Here is a 21,218-nt window from a genome sequence, read left to right as displayed (position 1 = left end):
GTTTATCTGCCAAACATTTATTTCCCATAAGAAACCATTAAAAATGAGAATAATCCATTCCCAGGTCCCCATAAAACACACTTTTCGACTGAATAAACCTCAAAACTACACAATATATACCTTATTTAAATAAAACATTTCAAAAAATGATTCCAACCGTGAGGTAAACAGAAAGCTTTCAGAATTTTTGTGATTAAAATTAAAATAGTTTTTAGACCAAGTAAATATTGAAAAAGGCTTTTCCAACAATTTAATAATGGAGACTGAGCAGTCACAGCCTCCATCATCTTTATACTTCTTATATGTATCGGTCTCACATAGGGATTATGAGAAGTAATTAACAGAGGGAAAGCTGTTAAAGTCATGCTAATTACTAAACTAACCAAATGTCATTGTGAAAGACTGGATTTAAATGTGCTTGGGTGGCTCGTGTAAATTTCGCAGAGGTCTTAGTGAGACAAATTTTCCATAATAATGCAACACAGAGCGAAACATATTGACGGCATACCTTAAATCACAGGTGTTAAACGAAAGTTTCAGGTGCCGAATCTGGCCCGCCACATCATTTTATTCGGCCCGTGAAAGCAAATCAAACTGAAATTCCATGATGCGTGGTAATCTCCCGTTGAGATACAGTAAATCTGAATTAGGGCTAATGCTACTGTCTATTAACTAATTGACTGCAAGACATGTGCAAAAAATGTGTCCACTCCAGTGCCAGGGTTTTTGTCATTGTCACTTGAATTCCAGGACCCACAGAATATTAAGTTTTAAGACTACATACACATTCAATACAGCGTAAAAAAAACCTTAGATTCTCTTCTTTCATCAGAAAAAAGAGTTAATTCATAAATGATATGAGGCTGGCATTGTATGATCTTGAAATGAGCGAGGCTGTCCTAAATACAACACAATAATACCTCCATATTGGTTTATATAGCGCTTTAACAACAGCTGAAGCTGGAACAAAGCGCTAACATGGAAAAAAGGGAAATGATGCCCCCTTGTGGAAAAGAAAATAATATTGCCGTAGGCCATGGCCAGTGCTTTATCAGCACCCAAGCATGAAAAAACAAAACCTGAACAAATTCTGTGACTGTTGAAAAGAACAGCCATTCACTAAAGCCAAACCGGGCATTGTAGCAACGCTTTTGTTTTTACTTTGGTCTCACACCATCAAAGGGATTTTTTTTTTTTTAACTTGGATGCTGTAACTGAAAGATGAGCTATCTTAGCGCTAAATTGGATGAAGCTAGTAAGACACAAAGGGGATGGATTTGAAATGAGACCAAAGAGCAAAATAAACATCCTGGGTACTGCAAGTATCCCAGAGGTTCAAGTGAGTTGTTTTTTTAAAAAGGGAAATCGTACAATGACTAACTTATAAGAGTTCATTCGAAAAAAAGACCAGTGAATTGATACAGTGTCATCAGAAAATATGTATATAAAATTTTTGTATGAAGCAAAGCCGCTTACCGCTGCTGTCTCTCATTATGCAACGTCCCCCCCCCACTCCCAACCTTCTCCTGATGATTTCATGATGTGGAAAGTTGTGGACATAGGCCTCGGCCTCAAATGCCTTGCCTGTCATTCACGTGGATCCGTCCATCTCAAGTGCCCGTGACATGATGTTTTCAATCCAAAAGCCTCTCCTGTGTTAGCCCGCACATGTTTGACGGTCTTGGAAAAAGCACGACGTGATGTTTGGTCTGCAGAAGCAACACAGCTGCGAGATTAGCTACAAAGAGACCACACGGCAGTTTCACACACGAAAACGCAACATTCTTATTTTGAATGGGCTAGAGAAACCAAAATTATGTGATTTATAGTATTTTTTCATACAGTGGTTAAGCGATGTTTATTTATGGGACTGCACATCGTGCTAGGCATCTGTTTGGGGCAAGTTGGAGGCCAGTTATAACACGTTCACATCATATTTAAGAATATCTTTCTTTTTTTTTTTGTTTGTTGCTTTGTTGCTTGTTTTGGGCGGTGTGTGTTGTGAAAATAGTAGTGGTCATGGCATGTTAGAATGCAATTATCGTGTTTTCCGGTGTAAAAGGCGCACCGGAGTATAAGGCGCATCCCAATGAATTCTGCATTATCAAACCTTTTCCATATACAGTGATACCTCAGCTTACAAACTTGATTTGTTCCCAGAAAGTGTGTGTAAAGCGAAAAGTTGGTCTGACAAACATTTATTTCCCATAAGAAACCATTCAAAATGAGAATAATCCGTTACCAGGTCCCCATTAAACATAATTTTCTACTAAATTAGCTTTAAAACGACACAAAATATAACATATTTTATGTATAATAAATGTGGTATTGTATTGTAATTAAATAAATAAACTGTACTGTATAACAAAATTGTTTTATTTACCTTTGTGATGGTCGTTGATGTACTTGCCTCTTGATGATATCCAAGTGGAGTTACCGTGCTTTCTTGGTGATAATACCCTCACTCACACGGTCCCCTGCTAGCTGCTTTTCGTTAATCCAAATCAACAGAGGTGTTTCAACCTCTTCTATTGCCTTAGACCGTTGCTTTGACAACACAGAAACACCCATAGCCACACGTAGGGATGGTCGACTTGGCTTACTAGTACAGGGACGCTACGTCACACAAACACACACCTCGTTCGTGTTTCTCGATGATCTTCTTCTGCTCGACCGTAATTTTCTTTTGTGTCCTCTTCGGCTTAACACGAGCCTGTAGTGTGGTCTTTTTCGGTCCCATAATAGCGAAAGTACTCTACTTGATAACAAACCACGTCTGAACTAAGTGCTCTGAAAGAAAGTGGGTGTGGAAAACTAGTCCGCCAGCCACTGTGGCGTTGTTCGACCGTGTGGTTTGGTGTCCTTTCACCGAAAAATAGTCCGCCAGCCATTGTGGCGCTCTGTGTGTTTCCCGAAAATTAGTTTGTATGCCAAGATTATATTCTCGTGAATTTAATGTTCGTAAGGCGAAAAGCTCGTATGCTAAAGCCTTCATAAACCGAGGTATCACTGTACTGTAAAAGGTACCGTATAAGGAGCACTGGAATAGAAGGCGCACCCCAGTGAATGGAACTTTTTTCCATGTATAAGGCGCCCCGGACTATAAGGCGCACGTTCAATGAATGAAAAAAGCAAGTATGTAAGTCTGTGCAACAAAAAATGTTAGTGAACGCCATAAGATGCATCAAATAAAATTGATGATTGCATTTTTTTTAATTTGGCAGGTTTCAGACAATGACGAGTCACTTGAAACTGGCTCTGGATCTTTATCCATTTGACCAGACCAATTCATAAGCAGAGAAATTTAGTTTGAAGGTACCACATTGACCGCTGTATAAGGCGCACTGGAGTATAGGGTGTTTTGAAACTTGAAACGTTTTCCAAATATGATGAATAAAATATATATATATATTTTATTTTTTTTTTTTTTTTTTTTTTTATGTATTTTTTTTTTTCTTCCAAATTTAAGGCACACATTATATGGCGCTACAGTAGAGGCTGGGATTAGTGCTACTTATTTTCCGGGGCGAAATTGAGTCAGTCGCTGCTGACAGGAGTTGCGAGATCTGTTGTGGCTCAATATTAATAATAATAATGCATTTAAATTATAAGCGCCCTTCAAAACTCTCAAGGTCACTTTAGAGTCACAGGATATGTTTTTCTGTGGGTGAGCAGCGGCAGCGTTCACTCAACCTGGAAGTAACTTGAATAGATAGTTAGCTAGCTAATAGCTAGCTAGCCAGACAGCCATTTAGACAGCTAGATAGATAGCTAGGTAGACATTACTTCACATATAAGTTGCACCTGAGTATAAGTTATCTTTTGAAGAAAATCAAGGCTTTCGGGTGAACCTTATACACTGGAAAATACGGTATTTTAACATTTTTTAACAATTAGATATAAAAAAAAAAATTGACGTGTTTTTTTCTGTGCTAACAGTCCAAGCTGAACATGGAGAGTTTGACCAAGCCGGAGCTGTTGATGCTCTTTAGCATCCTGGAAGGAGAGTTGGAAGCTCGAGATATCGTCATTCATGCTCTCAAGGTACTCGCACTCGCTGGCATCATGATGACTACATTCTCTGTCTGAAATCAGAATCCTTATACAGGCAACATCCGATTTACGACCGGTGCGACTTAGGACCACCTGTACTTATGACCACGACTGCCAGACCCTATTTTTTTCATTTTGCAAGTCATTTAGCGCTGATTCTCTATTCATTCAATGGATTTCGATTGAGGCCCACGGCAGTACATATGCACCTAAAAGCTAGCAAACACTCATTTGATGACAATGAGGTTAAAATTTTAGCGAAAGAACATAAATGGTTTGAAAAGGGGAGTAAAAGAAAGATTTTCATAAAACAACCAATCCTTCATTAAACCGGTTTGGTGTAGTGAGCTTCAATTTGGATCGTTCATACAATAGCCTGCTTAGGCAACATAGGATTAGTAATACTAATGAGGTCGAAGTGGGGCAATCAGGCCAGTCGTTCGTCAGAACAATAGGAACAATCAGTGGAGTTGCAGGGAGTAGTCCTCTGCTCCCCCCAACCTGAGAGCAGGGACCTATCATAGCAGAGTCCGGCACTGCCATGTCTGGACAATAGGGATATATATAGAGAGCCTAAACTTCCAGTAAGACTTTCTTGGATAAGAAGCGAAACGTCCGACACCTTCAAAGAAGTACAGATGACGGCCGAAGAAACCCTTTCATCGATGGGCCACTCCTGTACGACTGAGAGCTTACACAGACGTATCTGCTTTTTATTTTAACTCATTCACTCCCATCCCCGAATTTATTCGGGAATTGAAAATATGACATAGAGTGCCATTCCCGAGTGAATGTGTTAATCACCCGATTTATTTAAAATAATAATTATATACATAATAAGCATTCAAAATGCAGACCCCCCCCCCCCCCCCAAAAAAAAAAAAAAAAAAAAAAAAAATTGCCCCACAGCGAGACTAGAAGGTAAATCCAATAAAAAAAAAAAAAAACGAAGTCACAAGATGGGACATGCTTTTCAGTGGACAGAAGAGACAAAATTATTTGACTTTCTCTGGTTGCTAGTTGAAGTTGAGTCAGAGTGCTTTTTTATTAGCCTATTTCAAAGACTGAATGCCTGTTTCAATAAGTTTAACACTCTTGTCCGGGTTACTGATCCTGTGCCAAAACAATTAGGCTAAGTAGCTACATAAAGTGCTCCCATTTCCTGTTGTTCCCCTTTTGCATTGAGAAGCCTGTCTGATCCAACCCGTGTGTGCGTGCATCCTTTAAGATCTTGTCTCATAACAAAATCAAGCTTCTTATGAGATTTAGTGGGCAAATGGATGATTTTTGACCCATAGTGGCCAACGCAGACCTCGCTGTGTTTTACTTGAGTGGGATTAATGCTGTGTTTCAATTAACGGATCCCCGGGTTATTTCCCACAGTCCTATGCTGAGGTGGTTCACACGCATGTGTATTTAAGAGGTTTTTGTTACCTAATAAAAAAAAGTGAAATTGAGGAAGCGCAATGGAAATTCCGCCAAATAGCGCCCACACCTCTGCGGAAACGTTTATTCTAATCCATCGTGCTCTGCGAAAGTGTTTGAAGCACTCCAAAGAGTGTTGTGTCTAGACCTCCAGTCCGCATTCCTGCCCTCCCTCCCGGGACATGGCCATCTAAGGCAAGAAGAGAGCCAGCGCGACGGGTGTCCGGTGACTCCAAGTAGAGCAAATAAACATCAGTGAAACTGTTAACCCATTCAAGCCCGGCCTGGGGGGCTGCCATCACTGTGGCATTGTTGACTGTCCACAGGGTCTCTTTCATTCTTAAAGGACAACCGACATCATTTTTTTGTTTCCTAACTGACATCAGAAAACGTTTTATAGCATCTAAAATACCCAAAACACGCAGGCGGATATTTTTAGTCAAATGCCAAACATCAATAAAAATGACTTAAAGTGGCCCAAAACTGATTCAAAATGACCTCGGAAATGGCGAGTTTCAGAAGGTCCCGCCCCCTTGTTCGTGACGTCACGCCAGGATAATCCAGGCACAAAACAATGGCTTCAGAGAGTTCAGCTTCGGAGAAGATGCTTTCTAGTTATTCATCCAGTTATGAATATGATTCAAAAAGTTCTGAAGAGGAAAGCATCAATGTTTACAATCGATTAAAGAAGTCCTTCCGTATCAATTCGAGCCGTCTGGACTCCAATGTAGCTCCCAGAAAATGTACAGGATAGTGCACAAGCTCTGTTGGAAATGGGCTGATTTGTCTGCTGAGAATTTGTGTCCACTTTTATGGTGTTACCGCAATTGATAGTGTTGATGTGACACACAACGATTCATCATTGCGTTATTTATGTGTTTTTCCTTCTAATTTCGCCATCAACACGGATCAACGCGAAGTTTTCAGACCAAACAAAGTACCCAAAATGCATTGTGTGTCGCTTTCTCGGTCAGGGGCGTTCCAGACGTGACGTCACGTCAAGCATCGTCATCAACTCAAAAACGACTTCCTGAATATTCAGCGCAAGTCTTAAAACGTAAAATATAGCTATATGTGGTGGAATCTTAGGAAAATACGCTCAGTAAAAGTCATTTGAAGTGATTTTACAAGTTATGGACAAAACTAGTCCGGAGGTGTCGGTTGTCCTTTAAAAAACGCACTCTTGAGGGGAAAAGTAGTCACCATTTAGCTCGCTGAATGACTCACGAGCATGGACTTGGAGTTCTACTGAAACCAAGTTTCAACCTCTGCTAAAGACATCAGCCCAGTGATTTTTAATAATATTAAAAATATGGCTGTTCTATGTTGTACAGCAGCCATTTGGCAATGGAATGTAACCTGGACCCCAGACTACTGTATATCAGGGGATATTTGAGTGGTGATAAAGTCATACAAGTATTTATTGGTATGTTATGACTATTTTGTGGATTAAATCGTTACTTCACTTTGGCAAATTAAAAATTGGTCATTGCTGAGGTATTTTATATCAACGTGGCGAGGCTATCTAAAAATTATACTCAAGTAAGAGTACTGTTATTTTAGAATTATAGAATTCCAGTCACGTAGTTCTAGAATACAGTCATACCTCAGTTTACGAACGCTTTAGCTTACGAACCTTTTGCCTTACGAACATTAAATTCGCGAGAATATAATCTTGGCACACGAACTAGTTTTCGGCGGACAAACCAAACCACACAGCGCCACGGTGGCTGGCGGACTAGTTTTCCACACCCGCTTTGAGTGCAGACGTGGTTTGCTATCGAGTGGAGTACTTTTGCTATTATGGGACCGAAAAAGACCCCACCACAGGCTAGTGTTAAAAAAAGAACAAAAGAAAATTACGGTCAAGCAGAAGAAGATCATCGAAAAACACGAACAAGGTGTGCGTTTGTGTGAATTAGCTTCCCAGTACCCGTACGCTAAGTCGACCATTGCTACGTGTGGCTAAGGGTGTTTCTGTGTTCTCTAAGCAACGGTCTCAGGCAATAGAAGAGGTCGAAAAACTTCTGTTTAACGAATTAACGAAAAGCAGCTTGCAAGGGACATTGTGAGTAAGGGTATTATCGCCGAAAGCATGGCAACTTCACTCGGATATCATCAAGAGGCAACTATATCAACGACCATCACAAAGGTAAATAAAATGACTTTATTATACTGTACAGTTTATTTCTTTAATTACAATACAATATGACATTTATTATAACAAAATAAGGTATATTTTGTGTAGTTTTAAGGCTTATTTAGTGGAAAATTATGTTTTATGACGACCTGGGAACGGATTATTCTAATTTTGAATGGTTTCTTATGGGAAATAAATGTTTGGCAGACGAACTTTTCGCCTTGCATACACTTTCTGGGAACCAATTAAGTTTGTGAGCTGAGCTATCACTGTACTCAATTATTCAAGCAGTTGCTCAAGTAAAGGTACAGTCATGTGCAGATGTTATCAAACATTATATATAGATTTTTTTTCACCATGTCCTCCCCATAATTCAGATTTTCCATCTCTAGAATTCGCGTTCATCCAGAGATATATATATATATATATATATATATATATATATATATATATATATATATATATATATATATATATATATATATATATAAACGGAAGTGAAATCAAAACTTCCTGCCCCTTTTTCCTCGACTCAAGTGCCATGAAGACTTTGCACTCACAGGGATGATTATCAAGAGAGAATCAGCACACATTCTTGTATCCCACAAAGTCAAAAAAGTACCGCATTTTCCTGTGTATAAAGCGCACTTGATTTTTTTTTCAAAAGACGACCCTGCACCTTATACACAGGTGTGCCTTATATGTGAAGTGATATTGAGCCACAACAGGTCTCCCAATGACTGTCAGCAGTCACTGACTCCATTTCCCACAGTAAATAAAGTATTGCGTAACCCCAGCCTCTGCTGTACCACCTTATATTTTGGTGTGCCTTATATTTTGGAAACTTTTTTTTCATTCATTGTAGGTGCGCCTTATACTCCGGTGCCCCTCATACACCGGAAAACACGGTACTTTTGCGTAGAAATTTCATCGACACATCACCACAGTCACAAATGCTTCTTTGAGCGGTTCTCTCGCTTTGAAAATGAAACAGTAAAGCATCCTGGATTCAGTGAAAATATTTAATGGAAGAGGGGTTGCCATCTTGAATATCTCACAACTATTCAAGGATTTGTGAAACGACTGAATTTTCCTTTCCTCTTTTCATGGTTCACTCTTACAGCTGCTCGCCGTTGAAAGGGAAGTTGTTGGGTGTTTTTTTTTTCTCTCTTGGCAACACTTGTGTTTGGCCCACAGATCTGCAGTAGCCACCGAGAGGGAATATTGGACTCATTTGTACAAAATCCCAAACACGCATATGAAATTTCACACGTCAGCTATTGCTACGAGTGATCCTGTGATAAATGACGACAAAACTGCCCATTGAAAAAAGTTATGACATAGTGGGGTGATATTCTAAGAGCGGGTGCACAGAACACGTCAGCTGCGTTCACTCTTTAACAAAATAAAATAAGATAATATACGGAAAATATATCGATACCAGGCACAAGATTACCACAGTTGTTAATATCAACGTTTAAATCACTTTATCCACATGATGTTTTGCAAACCATTTTTCAAAATCACGATCTTTTTGTTCTCAAGCAGCCATTTGAGTTCTAATTGAGCAGATTAATGGAACATGAGTGCAGACTAAGCACAGATTTTGTCACTTTTTTTTTCTTCCCAGTCCAAAGCCGCCACTGCCGCAGTGATGAATGCCGGGACTGACTAAGTGTGTCCTTGTGTAACACAACCACCCAGAATGGAAAATCTGATCTAAGATCTTTGCTAAAGTGACACATAAGCACACTGACAGGAACCAGAATGAGACGTAGGCCGCCTTTGCAGAAAAACAGAACAAAAACAAAAATACTAATTCAGTCCCCTATTTTTTCCAATGAGACCTCCCCGACTAATTGAAAGAAAGAAAAATGCACTTCCTCGTTGGTCCTGCGTGATTCTTCACAATGGAATCACGCAGGGTTCCTGTGACAACATCACACACACACATACACACAAAAAAAACAAATAAAGTCCTTCCTTTCAATACCCCAAGACTCTTAATGACATCATGGCTTCGTTTGAGAAAGTTACCGCATTATTTATTAGGCACCAAGCATTGCCTGCCGCAAATAGTGAAAATCAACAAGTAGTTACCCATTAACGCCACAAAATGGCAGCAAAGAGCTGCTTTTGTCAAAGTGAATTGCTCAATTCACTTCAAATGGTTTCCTTGAAACTGAAACAATACTACAAAAAAACAGTGAAACTGCAATTTTGTGAGCAAATAATGGATGGGGGGTGTATGTTTCCTCTTAAAAAAAAAAAAACTGGACACTTGTAAATATGGGTTGTTGCAATACAGTAAAGTCTCGTTATATCGATATTCAAGGGAGTCCGAAAAAATATCGATATAACCGGGACTATCGATATATCCGACCCAGTTCACATGTAATTTTCACCGTGCGTGCATAGAAATAGTATCGATATAACCGGGACTATCGATATATCCGATATCGATATAACGAGACTTTACTGTATATCTAAATGCATTTCTTGATTCTGCACAGTCATGTACAGTCTTGTTTATAGAACGGTTTTTGCACATCTACATTTGCACAGTATACAGTTGACATTTTTATTTTGTTATGCTTAGAATATCTTGTTTTCTATCCTTTCACTCCCACCCCAACCCCATCCCTCTTCAATTGCTGCTGTGGACTGAAAATTTCCTCATTGCGGGACGAATAAAGGTATTCTGATTCTGATTCTGATTCTAAATCATGAAAAAAAACAACAACAAATAAGGACTTTGGGTTCACTGGACAATACAATACAAAAAGATTTATATAGCGCTTTAACAACAGCTGAAGTTGTAACAAAGTGCTGAACATGGACAGCTATCATATGCAGTCACAAAGATAGTAGAAAGCACCAGGGAGTAAAACCATGACGTTTCATGTTCTTTTAATTGCAAAGTGTACTTGGGTGCTTTGAAAGGTGCTTATAAATTAAATTTATTATTATTATTATTATTATTATTATTATTATTAAAAAAGTTAATTCCTAAATTATATGGGTCTGGAGTTATCTGACCTTGAAATGGGGGGCGGCTGGACAAAAGGTAAATGCTTCCAGCTCGTGGAAGGAAAAAAAACCTTGCCAGAGGTCTGACCAGCGCTTTATCGGCATCCAAGCAAGAAAGAAACAAAACTGAACGAATTTGGGAATGGCGCTCTATGTCATATTTTCAATTCCCGAATAAATTCATGAATGGCAGTGAATGAGTTAAACAGGAAGTCCACGTTTAAAAAACTAATTGTGTGTCGTTAAATATCTGCTTTGTTTCGAGGGGCCTTTCTTATGTACTGTGAAAGTATTTTAACTTATTTAGCCTTCCTGCCTCATTCTTCACATGACGTGAGTCAGCACCAGCGAGATGCCTAACCTGACGACGCTCTCCACTTATCTAATCATTCGGCTATCTGTCATCAGACGCTTTATCGTCACTCACCCAAAATGGACGGCGTTTCTAATCTCTTGATCCTCTTTTGTCGAACCTTCCCCCCTCCCAGATGCGCTTGTCCTTTCCTTTTTCACGCCACGAAGCATCTTGACTCTGCCCCCACCTGCTTTAAGACATATCCTCTGGCTCCGGGCCCGGAAAAAAGGGCCCTGGCCACGTGTCACGCTGCTGTACAGCTAACCACAAATACTTCATCGTGACCTCTTGTGTCATCAGGCTCAACGCAAGGAGTTCTTTGTGCAAGAGCGCTACGGCCGCTACGACCTCAGCGATCCGTTCCTGGCTCTGCAGAGAGACGGCGAGGTCGTGGGGTCACCTAGGGGAAAGGACCACCCGGCGACCTTCAATCCGCTGGTGGTGCTCAAGCTGGTGGTGAGCCACTGTAGGAGGATGCAGGAGAAGATGCTGGCCCAGCTAGCGGCAGCGGAAAGCAGGCACAGAACGGTTGGTTTGTCTTTATGAACACTTAACTCATTCGCTGACATTCACTAATTTATTCGGGAATTGAAAAGATGACGTAGAACGCCATTCCCGAATTTTTTACATTGTATTTTTTTTGTTTTTGGTTTTTGCTTGGGTGCGGATAAGGCGCTGGCCAGACCTCTGGCTTTTTTTCCATTCCGCAAGGGGGCAGTATTTTTCTTTTTTCCATGTTAGCACTTTGTTCCAGCTTCTGCTGTTTTCAAAGTGCTATATAAACCAATATTTGCATTGTATTTTAGTCAGCCGCCCTCATTTCAAGCTTGTATAACTCCAGACCCATATCATTTAGGAATTAACTCTTTTTTCTGATGAAAGAATTATTTTTCACAATCATTCCTCCCTATTTTAAATAATAAATATTTTTATTTTCCTTTCTGCTTTTTAGTTTAACTCATTCACTGCCATCCCCGAATTTATTCGGGAATTGAAAATATGACGTAGAGCGCCATTCCTCTTTTTTCCCCGCATTTCCCTTTTTTCCTTGTTAGCGCTTTGTTCCAGCTTCAGCTGTTGTTAAAGTGCTATATAAACCAATATATATGTATTGTATTGTATTATGGACAGCCGGCCCCATTTCAACCTCGGATAACTCCAGACCCATATAATTTAGGAATTAACGCCACTTTTTTTCTGATGAAAGAAGAGAGTCTAAGTTTTTTTACACTGCATTGAATGTTTATTTAGTCCTAAAACTCAATATTCTTTGGGTCCTGGAATTCAAGTGACGATGACAACAACCCTGGCACTGGTGTAGACACATTTTTGCACGTCTGGCAGTGAATGAGTCTCCTCTTTTTTTAAGGTGATCATGGACCTGGAGGAAGAGAAGAGGAAACACGCTGAAGACACCGCTGAGGGTGACGATGTCACCTACATTCTAGAGAAGGAGCGGGAGCGTTTACAACAACAAGTGAGATGTTTCACATGCCATTCGATGGACATTGTCTCTCTCTTCAATAAAGACACAGTGGCAGCATTGTTCCCCCATATTTTGAATATCTTCATAAAAATGTTCATCCATCCATCGCATTTCCAGTCAGATTATACACACAAGAGGCGCACATACTCTGGAGTCCATCCCAGCTGTCTTTGGGCAGTAGGCAGGGGACACCCTGAACAGGTTGACAGCCAATCGCAGGGCACACATAGACAAACAATCATCGATGCTCATACCCACACATTGGGAAAATTTTGAATGTTCCATTAACTTTGATGTTTTTGGCATGTGGGGGGGGGGGGAAGTACCCGGAGAAAACCCGCACATCCAAACTTCCACACAGGAATCACCAGGAGCCGGGATCACTGTGAGGCAGACGCAATAAGTAATTGACAACCAGACCGACTTCTGACATTCCTTCATTCATAATTGATATTTTCATAATTTCAAAAATAGCGGTTTATGTACAGCCGCCCCCATTTCAAGCTTAGATAACTCCAGACCTATATAACTTAGGAATTAACTTCTGATGATAGAGGGAAGTCTAAGATTTCTTCCATTGGATTGAATGTTGATGTAGTCTTAAAACTTAATATTCTGTGGGTGCTGAAATTCGAGTGACAATGACAAAAACCCTGGCACTGGAAAGGACGTGTGGGTAACTCTTCTCTCCCTGCAGCTGGAATTTGAGCGTGGCCAAGTGCGACGTTTGGAAAAAGAACAGCGACGCGTTACGGATCAATTGGACGAGGAGCGAGCGCAACACAAGCAGCTCTCCTGCGCTTTGGCCAAAGAGTGCAAGTGGGCCAGCGCCAGAGCCCTGGAGGAGGGCCATCGTCTCACCGAGGCCGGACGAAAGCTGGACAAGGTAGACACCATTTTTTTATATTCGCTGTCAGGCCCAATTGAGCCATCCATTGATTGGCTGATTTTAGTGGCTGTCATTCATTCTGGGAAAGATCCAATGGCGGACCGTTGGATTTCATCGCTAGGCCTTCAGTAGTGTTATGTCTCAATCAATACAGACTGAAAAAAGTGGGGTGTAATTTACTACAAGTCCACTAGAGGCTACAATTAGCCAGGAAATAACAGACCGACCTTTCTTTATGATATCCATCTATTCTTCAAAAGTATGTCTTGAAATTGGCTTTAACAGTAAATCTCCAACCAAATCCATTTCTTCTCCTCCTTCAGCCATTGTGGGTTGACAAAACTGCTATTAAATCAACACAATATATTCACTTACACAGCTCTCTACCGATACAGTGTGCTACCGGGCCAGTATGCGCTTATCACTAGCGACTAGTGATACAGTGAGACCTTGGCTTACGAACTTTTCGGCTTACGAACTTTTCAGTTTACGAACGTTACATTTATGAAAATTTTACCTTGGCATACGAACTATTTTTCGGGATACACATGGACGGAGCTGCCACAATGAGTGATGTGTCGTTCGCGAACGAGCCCGTTCTTCTAACGACAAAATGGCAGCCGACTGCATTGATTTCTCTATTCCCCGCACCCAGTCTTCAGTTAAAGCCACATGAACGCAGCAGTGGGGGATGAGGTTACAGACAGAGAGTGAGGCCGTTCTCCAAAAAACAAAATGGCGTCTTCGATTAAAGCCACGTGATTGGTCAAGAACTCAGCAGTGGGCGTGGGGGGGTTAAACATTAAAGAGACAGGCAGACAGAGAGAGTGAGAGAAAACACACACACACACACACACACACACACATACACGAAAGGGAGATGACAGTTTTAACCCAAAAAACAAAAGTGAAAAATAAAAGAAAAAACATAAAAAGGGTTAGAAAATGGATAGAAAACAGTGAAATTTAGACTTGTTTCAACTTTGATAATTCAAAAGCAGAGTGTAGACTGGAAGATTAAAATAAAACAAGTCATCTGTACACTTGATGCAAAAAGCTATCAACCCAGCTAAAGAGATCGCAATTGATGAAGAACTAGATATAATTATCACAGAGAAAGCACCAAAAGGATCATTCCTCAAGATGGTGAAAGAAGAAGGCTCCGTTCCTCATCAAGTGTGAAATGCCGATGAAACCGGACACATCAAGCCATTAACGACCATCACAAAGGTAAATAAAATGACTTTATTGTACAGTACAGTTTATTTCTTTAATCATAATACTATAGCACATTTATTATACATAAAATAAGGTATATTTTGGGTAGTTTTAAGGCTTAGAAAATTAGAAAGTAGAAAATTATGTTTTATGTGGACCTGGGAACGCATTATTCTCATTTTAATGGTTTCCTATGGGAAATTAATTTTTTCGCCTTACACGCTCTGTCTGGGAACCAATTAAGTTCGTATGCCAAGGTCCCACTGTACTATGATTGGCTAGTGACGAGCCGATCATAATTTGCTGAGACGCTGATGTTGCCAACGCCTTCCAGCAGGCCTTGGGTGGCTAACTCAAAATCTTATTGGCACCACGACGCGCTAGCAGGCCGGCAACGCGTACGACAATTTTGGCCAGCCAGCCAGCATCTCAGTCTTGAACAGCAATTGAACGTGTGATGGCACCAGAGGGGGGAGTTTGCGAGTCATTTAGCCTCCGAGTCTCTATTCAACATTTTGAATACATTTCGACTTACAACCGTTTTGACTTACGACCGTTTGGTCGGAACGGAACTCGGTCGTAAGTCGGATGTTACCTGTATTGGAAAACTATCAAATGTTTTGCTTGCACTTCAATTCCTTGCTTGGTGTTGTAAATATAATAGGGACAAAAATATAGAGTATATGTTTTCAGATTTTTTTTGCCTGCCAAATATCGGAAAAATGGCATCAGCCTATTTAAAAAAAACATCTCAATCAGTTGGGTTCTTCTTTCATTCATCTTCTCAATGTCACATTTCAATTTTTATGATTATCTCTCAGGAGCGTGAGGCCTGCCAGGCGCTAAAGGAGGAACTGGAAGAGGAAAGGAGGCGAGCGCTGAGGATGGAGGCCAGGGTGGAAGAACAGTTGGCCGAGTTTGACACAGAGCGAGAGCAGCTACGCTCGCGCCTCAAGAAGGAGGAAGCGCATTGCGCCAGACTGCAGCAGCAGGTGGGCCGCGCTCACGTAGTACATCGATATTTCTCGCACTATTACATTTCTTTCAAATACTAATACAAGCTAAACATTGATGTACTGCACTGGTGTCAAAGTCATGGCCCGGGAGCCAAATCTGGCCGGCCACATGATTTTATTCGGCCCGCCAGAGCAAATCAAATTTGTGAAATTCCATGATGCTTGCTAAAGTCCGAACCAAAATTTGAATGTATCCCATGTATACCACAATTTAATAATTCCGTACTGCCTTCATCACAGGTGTCAAAGTCAAATCTGGCCCGCCACATCATTTTATTTGGCCCGTGAAAGCAAAATAAACTTGTGAAATTTCATTTCATTTTCAATTTGAAATTGTCCCATGGAATACCACAATTTAATAATTCTCTCCTGCCTTCTGTATTTGAAATAGGATCGTGTTTGTTTTACACTTGGTTTATTCATGCTTTTGTTTTGGGGGAAAAAATAAATTGAAACAAAAAAAATTGCAGTCAGATATTTTCTTTCTAATTATTTCAGCCCCATTTAATTCATTCACTGCCATTCCTGAATTTATTCGGGAATTGAAAATTTGACGCGGTTGTTCAAGCGCTATCTAAACCAATATTTGCATTGTATTTTCGACAGCCATCCTTATTTCAAGGTCATATAACTCCAGACCCTTATAATTCAGGAATTAACTCATTTTTTCCTGATGAAAGAATTATTTTTCACAATCATTCCTGCCTAGTTCAAATAATAAATATTCTTATTTTCCTTTCTGCTTTTTGGTTTAACTCATTCACTGGCATTCACGAATTTATTCAGGAATTGAAAATATGACCTGGAGCGCCATTCCTGAATTTTTTTTCGGGCTTTGGTTTTTTTTTTCTTAATGGGGGGGGGGGGGGGTGCTGATAAAGCACTGGTCAGACCTTCCACAAGCTGGAAGCTTTTACCTATTGCACAGCCACCCCTATTTCAAGCTCAGATAAGTCCAGAGTAAAATTAGGAATTAACTTTTTTTCTGATGAAAAAAGAGAGTCTCAGGTTTGTTACGCCACCGATAAAGCGCTGGCCAGACCTCTGGAAATATGTTTTTCCCTTCCACAAGGGGGCAGCATTTCCATTTTTCCATGTTAGCGCTTTGTTCCAGCTTCAGCTGTTGTAAAAGCGCTATTAAAACCAATATTGCATTGTATTCTGAACAGCCACCCTCATTTCAAGCTCAGATAACTCCAGACCCCTATAATTTAGGAATTAACTTGTTTTTCTGATGAGAGAAGAGAGTCTAAGGTTTCTTACGCTGCCGATAAAGCGCTGGTGAGACCGCAATGTTTTTCCCTTCCAAAAGGGGGCAGCATTTCCCTTTTTTCTACGTTAGCGCTTTGTTCCAGCTTCAGCTGTTGTTAAAGCGCTATATAAACCAATATGTATGCATTGTATTGTATTGTATTTTGGACAGCCGCCCTCATATCAACCTCATATAACTCCACAGTCATATCATTTAGGAATTAACTTTTTTTCTGATTAAAAAAATAAGATAATCCAATGCTGTATTGAATGTTTATGTCGTCCTAAAAGTCAGTATTCAGTCAGTCAGTAGGTCCTGGAATTCAAGTGAATGACAAAAACCCTGGCACTGGAGCGGACACATTTTTGCACATCTGTCATTGAATGAGTTAAACATGTTTTTTTGTCTGTTTGGAGGTGGAGGAGCTTCAGAGGAAGTTGAAAGATGTCAGTGCCGAGGAAGACGTTCAAGAGGACGGTGAGCAGTGGGCCACTAAGGTTCCTTTACCAAAGAAAGCGGCAGAAGCAAAAGTGGAACATAACCAGAATGAAGATCATCAAGGAACCGTAGAGACAAATGTGAACGGGCACCGTTTAACCACGGAGGCTGACGATCCCCCTAGCAGCGAACCCCCAAATGGGAATCCTCCGGGTCAACAGACGCTAAGTTCCTCCAAGTGCATTTCACCCGTCCTAACTAAACGTTCCAACGCTCCGGCGGGTGGCAGGTCTTCATACCAGGCTGGAATCAACCAGCGATTCCACGCCGCCCGCCACAAGTTCCAAGCAGCCCCAACTGACCCCGAACCAGCCCAGCCAGACGCCGCCGGCACCCACCCTGCCCCTTCTCCTCCCCCTACGGCGGAGTCCACCAAGCAGATGGCCCGCAGCACTGTCACCCAAGTCCTATCCCGCTTCACCAGCGCGCAGCAGGCACCCAAACTCTCCACTGCCAATCACTCGCCTTTCGGGACCGACTACCGCTGCTTGGCTGCGCCCTTGTCACCCGCTGCGACCCGGGCGGCGGCCCCGTGTCAGGGAGTCCGCTCACCCACAATCCAAAGGGGGGACAGGGGAAACCCTCCGCCCATCCCGCCCAAGAAACCCGGCTTGGCTCAAGGACCGCCTTCGCCGGCCGCAATCCCGAGGTCGGGCGGCCATTTTAAGGACGCCTCCCTCTCGGGAAGCTGCGGCCTCACTTCCGCCCAAGATGGCGTCAAAGAACTGGATGTGGTTCTATCGTCTAATTAACAGACAGATTGCTATACACATGATTTTTTTAGTTTTATTTATTACGGTTGAATAGAAATATGAGGGGATGAAAGCCTCATTTTCACCAGTGGATCTGGGATGTCATGGTGGAATGTGCACGTCTGCTACAAGCTATGTTTTGAAACGTCTGTGTAGGCTCTCAGAAAGCAAACACGAAGCTGTAGCATCCATTGACAAAAAGAGATCGTCTCATATCTCCTGTCCCACGTAAATCCGCTTCAATTCCAAGCGACGACTGACACTTATGCATCGGCGCTCTGCGCTGACGCTCCTTTCTTCTCATCGCGGACTCCTCGTGCAATGCATCCATCCAGCCGAGTAAGGGTCCTCTCAGCCACGACGTATAAGTGCTAGTTTTTAAGAAACAACCGAGGGTCAAGTTGCACAGACAAAAACAGGACCAATTGAATTTAAATTTAAAGAGTGAACCATAAATATTTGTATTATATGTTTGATGAATGGCTGTCATGATGTATTTGTACTCCTACACTTTATATGCAGTTTTTAAACATTGCTATTATTCTTATTAAACAGTACAGTTAACTTTTATGAAGGTTCCTTTCCTACAACATGATAGAAATCTAGTTTTATAGAATAACTTTACTGTATATATTATGATGATCACATTATTATATTGGTTATGAGCACGGTACATTTATGTACTGTATGTACTTTGAAGAGATTAATATTACAGCCGAGTTTTTATTTCCGTGCACTCATTGCACTGTATAACATTCCTTTTTCTGTATGTGCTGGAAGATTTATTAATAAATGAAACGCAACATTGATGTATGATTTTCAACTGTGGTCAACATATACAATCTTTCATAAATGAAATACAGTGATACCTGAGTTTATGAATTTAATTGGTTCCCAGAAAGTGTGTGTCAGGCCAAAGGTTCGTCTACCAAACATTTATTTCCCATAAGAAATCATTAAAAATGAGAATAATCTGTTCCCAGGTCCCCACAAAACATGATTTTCTACTAAACAAACCTTAAAACTACACAAATATATTTTATGTATAATAAATGCTATTGTATTGTAATTAAAGAAATAAACTGCACTGTATAATAAAGTCGTTTTATTTACCTTTGTGATGGTCATTGATGTAGTTACCTTGTGATGATAGCTTTCTTGGCGATAATACCCTCACTCACTGTCCCCTGCTAGCTGCTCTTCGTTAATCCAAATCAACAGATGTTTTTCAACCTCTTTTATTGCCTGAGACCGTTGCTTAGACAACACGGAAACACTCTTAGCCACACGTAGCAATGGTCGACTTAGCATACTGGTACTGGGACGCTAAATAACATAAACGCACACCTCGTTCGTGGTTTTTGATGATCTCCTTCTGTTCGACCGTAATTTTTTAAAATGTCTTTTTAGGCTTAACACTAGCCTCTGGTGGGGTCTTTTTCGGTCCCATAATAGCAAAAGGACTCCACGCGATAACAAACCATGTCTGCAGTCAAACAGAGGGGGTGTGGAAAACTAGTCCGCCAGCCAGTGGCGCTGTGTGGTTTGGTTCGTCCGCCGAAAACTAGTTTGTAGTTTTTAGTACGATTATATTCTCGCGAATTTAATGTTCGTAAGGTGAAAAGTTCGTTAGCTAAAGCGTTCGTTAGCCGAGTTTAGCGAGACCAATCTGGTATCACAATTTGGAAAATAAGATAAGTTGTCTTAAAAATGTATTTGTCTTTAGCATTTGACTCGGCATGAGTCAGACTTGATCTTAGTTTCACTCCTAGGTGTTTTCTACTGTCTTTGTGACTGTTTTATTTTTCCTTTATAGCATAGTTGTCCATGTTAAGCGCTTTGTTCCAGCTTCAGCTGTTGTTAAAGCGCTATAGAAATCAATACGTATTTTATTTGTCTCGCAAAGGAGAAATCATCAATTTACAGCAGCGTAAATACCCTATAAAGTGTAGGAATATAACTATAAAGTATAAGCATTAAAACAAATTACTTAATATGCTTAGTATATGTTATAAATATCCACAAATACAGCCATAAATAAGAATATACTGTATATGTATATCGTATGCTAGCTATATGCTATCTATTAGCTAGTTTACTAGCCAGCTATCTGGCTCGCTAGCTATTCACTATCTAGCTGGCTGGCTATCTAGCTATGTATCTGTTGGCTATCGATTGGCTAGCTAGCTAGCTTTCTATCTATTTGAGTTACTTCCGGGTTGAGTGAACGCTGGCGCGTGTGGCTGCCGCTGCTTACCCGCAGAAAAACTTATCCTATAATGTGACCATGAGAGTTTTGAAAGTCGCTTATAAATGAAATGTATTATTATTATCATATGATCATGAGCGCTTCAGTACATTTTAGCTGCACTTTTATAGAATGTCCTCTAGGAGTCAGTATTGCATTTAATCACTGGGACGTTTTTGAAGTCTGATCCATTTTTTGATAACTTTTTTTTTTCATTCATTGATGAATGTTATTTTATTTGTTATTTTAACTAGGGTTGCGGGGGATGCTGTAACCTATCCCAGTCATCTTCAGGCACTAGAAGGGGACACTGAACCGGTTGCCAGACATACTCAGGTTTGCCATATACACCGGAAAATGCGAAAGATAGTCATGGCAGAGGTTAACCACAGAAACGTAATACTTTTTTGTGTAAATAAATAGTTCAAAACACACCAACGCATGCATCACGTGTGTTGGTGCTCTGTCCTTCAAGCGTCAGGAAAAGCCTACTAGAACATCATTCCACTTACTTCAATTTAATATGACTGGAGTAATATTATCAGTTGTTTATTTCCCCTTTTAAATATATTTCATTTTATTGAATTACAAAGATGAAGTATATTTTTTTTATCATAAAACCTTAGCATTTCAATAGGGGTGTGTAAATACCGGTGTTTTATACCCGCTGTGTTCATGGAAGGCACTGCTATAAAACCACTGCTCTCGTCATTTTGCTTTATGACTTTTCACATTGTCTGACAATGAAGATACGCGATCGCAATGCGGTGAGTTCAAGGGAGGGAAGGGCTGAGAGTGGGGGTGGAGGAGGGTTAATTACTGGACCCCCCCCTCCGCCCCGCGCCCCTGTCTGACA

At 40.7% G+C, this 21,218-nt stretch overlaps 1 protein-coding gene across 1 annotated transcript in view; it reads left to right on the top strand.

Moving 5' to 3' along the window:
* The window catches only part of LOC148890506 (CTTNBP2 N-terminal-like protein), a 21,330-nt gene extending 2,189 nt beyond the window's left edge, over positions 1–19,141 (top strand). The window contains exons 2-7 of the mRNA XM_089011086.1: positions 3,940–4,044; positions 11,304–11,531; positions 12,373–12,480; positions 13,187–13,375; positions 15,418–15,588; positions 17,281–19,141. Of these exons, the coding sequence (XP_088867212.1) occupies positions 3,940–4,044; positions 11,304–11,531; positions 12,373–12,480; positions 13,187–13,375; positions 15,418–15,588; positions 17,281–18,114 (1,635 nt within the window). The 3' untranslated portion in view covers positions 18,115–19,141. The remainder of the gene's footprint in view (positions 1–3,939; positions 4,045–11,303; positions 11,532–12,372; positions 12,481–13,186; positions 13,376–15,417; positions 15,589–17,280) is intronic.
* The last annotated feature ends 2,077 nt before the right edge of the window (positions 19,142–21,218 follow it).

The sequence above is a fragment of the Hippocampus bargibanti genome, linkage group LG12, assembly GCF_051943395.1.
Source record: "Hippocampus bargibanti isolate YZ-2025 linkage group LG12, ASM5194339v1, whole genome shotgun sequence".
In the NCBI taxonomy this organism is placed as follows: domain Eukaryota; kingdom Metazoa; phylum Chordata; class Actinopteri; order Syngnathiformes; family Syngnathidae; genus Hippocampus; species Hippocampus bargibanti.
This window is presented reverse-complemented; position numbering and strand designations above follow the sequence as displayed.